Below are 4212 nucleotides of genomic sequence, written 5' to 3' on the forward strand. Positions count from 1 at the left end.
TACTAGACTAAAGTATGGCTATCGGCCATATTCTGCTATTCGATTCACGTGAAAGTCTAAACTAAGAAGCGTTTAAATAGGGGGTAAAATTAAAGTTAAGCAATTTTTTTTCTTTAGAACTGCTAAAACAGACGGAAAACACGCTTTTCTTTGGTAAGTTACGAGGTTTTTCAAAGTCAGTTTGACGTGATAAAGGAAGGAAATCTTTCGATTCACGTGAATCGAATAGCAGAATAGGGCTGTATATGAGGCTATGAGAACAATAGTGGCGTAAGCCATAAAATTAAATTTTGAGCTACGAAAGATTTAAGATACAGGGTTTTTTTCGGTTATTTTTCAGCGAACAGTTCAAGTGAGTCAAAATCTAATATTTTATTTCTTATATCTCAACAGTTTCAAATAAAACCCACAATTTGGAAGAAATTATTATTATTATTTTTTTTTTTTAATTTTAACTACTTATTAAGTTATCCTAAATATAATTATATTTATATAAATCACTTGGTTAGAACATTATTATTATTTAAGACTAAAAACAAAAAACAAAAATTGGATACATTTAATTTATACGTTCAACATTAATATTGAAAACACACATGGACATTTTACATCACATTCTTGTGCATCATTATAATTGTCGTTGACCTCCCCTCCTCCCACTTATCAGCCATCACGACTAAATTTCGATTCACCAGGTGGTGCAACTCTCTTCAAAACAATTTGGAAATTTTCAGTTACAGCATAGTCATCTTTGAATATGAATACCAAATTTATTTCAAATTCTGAAAAAGAACAAGTAACAAATTATTTAAAAAATTATACTAATAGTGGATTAGCTAAAGCTCAAAAAATGGCAATATTAGGGAACGGCTCTAATTTTGATGATCTTTTTTTTTAACGTCGGTAATTAAAAATGTTGCCGTTTTGATTTTATAAATTTAATTGAATATTTTAAGAACAAAAAATTCTCTAGGCAATTAAAGGAAAACAACTATATGGGAGTGAAGGAAAATATTCCATCGTTTAGGCGATAGATGCAATTTTCTCACAAATACACATTTTTTTTTTAAAGCTAGAAGCTTAGTCATATTTGTAAAGTTAAAATTAAGTAAATTGAGGAAAGGGTTTTTGAAAAAATGGTAATTAATCTCTGATTTTTGAAAAAAAAAAATAATTATTGCAAAAATTTTAACATATCCTTTTTAAAACTTTTTCGTAATATAAAATCCATTTATATTTCAATTTTTTTTTTGCCACATTTATTATAATTTGAAATTATAAAATGAAATGTCAATGTGTATTACAGTTTATCAAAGAAAATTAAAAGTATTTCTTTTTCGAAGAACTTTTTTTAATAGAAGTTTTGAAAAAAAAAAATAAACTTATTTTTTTTTTAAGTTCAACATTTAAATACCTATAAAGTTATTTTTTCTTCATTTAATAGCCCTAATTGTTGAAACTTAAATAGCAAAAGTTTAAAGTTCTTATTTTCAAAAGTCTTCGGAATTCATTTGATAGTATTTATTGCCAAATTTTTTTTTAATAAATTTATATTTTACTACGAAAAAGTTTGAAAAAAAGTCATTTAAAATTTTTTAACAACGTTTTTTTTCAAAATTCTTAGTTGAGGACCATTCTTTCAAAAACTCTTGATTAAATTTAGTGGATTTAAATTTTACAGATAGAAATAAGATTCTGGCTTTTTAAAAACGTGCATGCAAATATTGTAGGTGTTGCCATTGTGTTCAAAATATTTTTTTTGTGTTTGAAGTCAGTTTGTGAGAAAATCGCATTTATGGCTTAAACGATGGAAGATTGTCTTTTACTCCCATATATTTTTTTTCTTAAATTACCTAGAGAATCTTTTGGTATCATTTATTTTATGAAATTTAAGAAAAAAAATTATTTTAAAAACAATACGGCAACATTGGCAATTTTTAACCTATAGACCTTAAAGTATTATTAACTACCGACGTTTGAAAAAAAAAGATCATCAAAATTAGAGCTGTTCGGCCGGGTTCCCTAATATTGCCATTTTTTGAGCTTTAGTTACTCCACTACTAAGAATCTCAAGAAGACTTTACCAATTTTAAAATTCTTTGTTATAAGCGTCGGACATGTAAATAATCTTGGCAAAATCATATAAATTGGAATTTCTAATTGTGGACAAACATTGCCATCGGCAATTTGTATAGTTTGAATTTCAGTGGCATCTCTCGAATAGCCTTCATCACATCCACACGTTTCTACACGAACTAATTGAAGTTCGATAGATTTTATTGCTACTTCAGTATGTTGGACAGATACCTAAAAAAAGAGCAAAGCTTAAATACAGAACAAGTCTTAAGAAATGACTTGAATTCTTCCTACATGTCCAGTAATTGGCTTTGTTACACAACATTCAGTTTCGTCCAACTTGCCTGTTATCAGAAATCTTGGAATTGAGATTCTCTCTTTGGCAGATTTCTGCAATGATTCCGGACTAATGCTAAATGCCACTTCAGTCGGTGGCAACTTTTTGGCATCGACAATATTTGGCTTATATTGAATGCAAAATTGTTGAGTCTTTTGCAGGCTTTTAGCCAGGAAGCTTCTTTTGACATCGCATTTTAATTGATAATTGATATTCACGAATACACCGTGATATGTTTCGTATAGAATTCGTGGTTCTTTAGTACAAACTAATGGCAATTCAAAGTGGAATTCAGATAAACCTTGAGCAAGTTTTCCAGGTGCACTCAATTCCAAATTAGTATTTAACAATTGAATGGGTTTAACTGAATTGTAAAAGGCTTCGAAAATGCCAACATTTTTTGTACTTAATTGTAGGTTGACAATGCCTTCCATTGATAAATAGATTCCGTCATGTTTGGATTCAGTTGGACAATTGAATTGGACAACGCCAGTAAGCATTTCCTGATTGGAGAGAAAGACTTAATCATGAGTTGTTTTTATTGAATTATACATTTCAAACTTACTCCTTCATAATATATTTTATTTTCGCGCTTTAGTTTTATTTCAAAGGGTATTGCACTCATTTTTATTTGTGTGTTTTTCTTGTTTTTCTTTTGTGGGAGGAATTTTAATAAAAATTGATTTTTGATGCACTTTATAAAAAATTGACAGTTGTTTTTATCCTGACATTTCTTGGTTTTGTTTTGTTCATGTCATTCGTGATTTATGATATGTAAGGGATGTGTTCAAAAATGATGGATTATTTATTGTTATCAAGAAAAATTTAAGACCCTACACACATGATTCAACTGTTTTGCAAACTTTTTTGGAAATGGTTGCTTTATTATGACCAATAATCCATATCATGATTACAAAATAAAACAATCTAGATCAATTTATTCATCTTTTTTTCGCTCATATATTTGTTTATTTTCCAGTTCATGCTTCATCTCTAATTGGTATCTCAATCGACGTACAAAAGCCATCTACTTATCAAAATAGGTGAGTTAGGGCTAGTTGTACAAATGTGGTTCAGCCCTGGTTCAAGAATTATCTCTCAGACTTCAGCGGATAAACTGCGTGGTTTAACTTTAGCCCTGTTCCATTGGAGGTGGTAGTTTACTCATGAGTAGATGATTTAGTACACTTACTACTAGAACTATACTCATGCTCTTCTTCCGAGTATAGATACGATTTGTATTGAATTCAATGAAAGTGCGTTCCATTGAAAATCGCTAGTAAATTACTAGAAGTGTACTTTGCCACCTCCCAAAGGAACAGAGCTTTTGTTTCAAACATGGACTTGGCTATTTTAACAGTGCTTTGAACCAGTGCTAAACCACCCAACAGGAGCAACATCACCACCTGTAAAGCTTTATAGAAGCAAATTTGTTAGTCGGGCACCTAAACGTGTTTATCTGTCAAATTTTTGTGACAGAACGTTTTTTATAAAAGCTCCCATACCACTAAAGGCTTGGCCACAACGGAGGGTATGCGGTAGCGGTACGGGTAGAGGCTACGGTACTTGTATGAAAAAAATTCCAAACTGACATATCAACGTTCAGATGTGGAATTTTTTTCATACAAATATCGTTACCGCTACCCGTTTCTCTACCGCATACCCTCCGGTGTGGCCAAGCCTCAACTTGACGAACAATTCCAGCCTCTTAGGCCGTGTGCGCATTGGGTTAAAATGTTGGTTAAAGTTTCTACAACGATAACAACGATTTTTTTTTTGCTGTTAGAATTGGTTTAAAA

At 30.6% G+C, this 4212-nt stretch overlaps 1 protein-coding gene across 1 annotated transcript; it reads right to left on the reverse strand.

The window, feature by feature from the left end:
- Positions 1–440: 440 nt before the first annotated feature.
- On the reverse strand, positions 441–3135 carry LOC129918403 (vacuolar protein sorting-associated protein 26C). The gene is made up of 4 exons (XM_055998909.1): positions 2979–3135; positions 2371–2916; positions 2085–2307; positions 441–782 (listed from the first exon to the last, which is right to left on the reverse strand). The coding sequence occupies exons 1-4, from the start codon at positions 3036–3038 to the stop codon at positions 664–666; spliced, it is 948 nt and encodes a 315-aa protein (XP_055854884.1). The 5' UTR covers positions 3039–3135; the 3' UTR covers positions 441–663.
- Positions 3136–4212: the final 1077 nt, after the last annotated feature.

The sequence above is a fragment of the Episyrphus balteatus genome, chromosome 4 (genome assembly GCF_945859705.1).
Source record: "Episyrphus balteatus chromosome 4, idEpiBalt1.1, whole genome shotgun sequence".
Taxonomy (NCBI): Eukaryota; Metazoa; Arthropoda; class Insecta; order Diptera; family Syrphidae; genus Episyrphus; species Episyrphus balteatus.

Excerpts from the sequence above, each read along its gene's own strand:
- LOC129918403 (XM_055998909.1), bottom strand. The coding sequence starts at position 3,038 with ATGAGTGCAATACCCTTTGAAATAAAACTAAAGCGCGAAAATAAAATA. Across the intron at positions 2,917-2,978 it reads ATAAAATATATTATGAAGGA|GAAATGCTTACTGGCGTTGT; the intron begins GTAAGTTTGAAA and ends CTCTCCAATCAG. Across the intron at positions 2,308-2,370 it reads CAAAGCCAATTACTGGACAT|GTATCTGTCCAACATACTGA; the intron begins GTAGGAAGAATT and ends CTCTTTTTTTAG.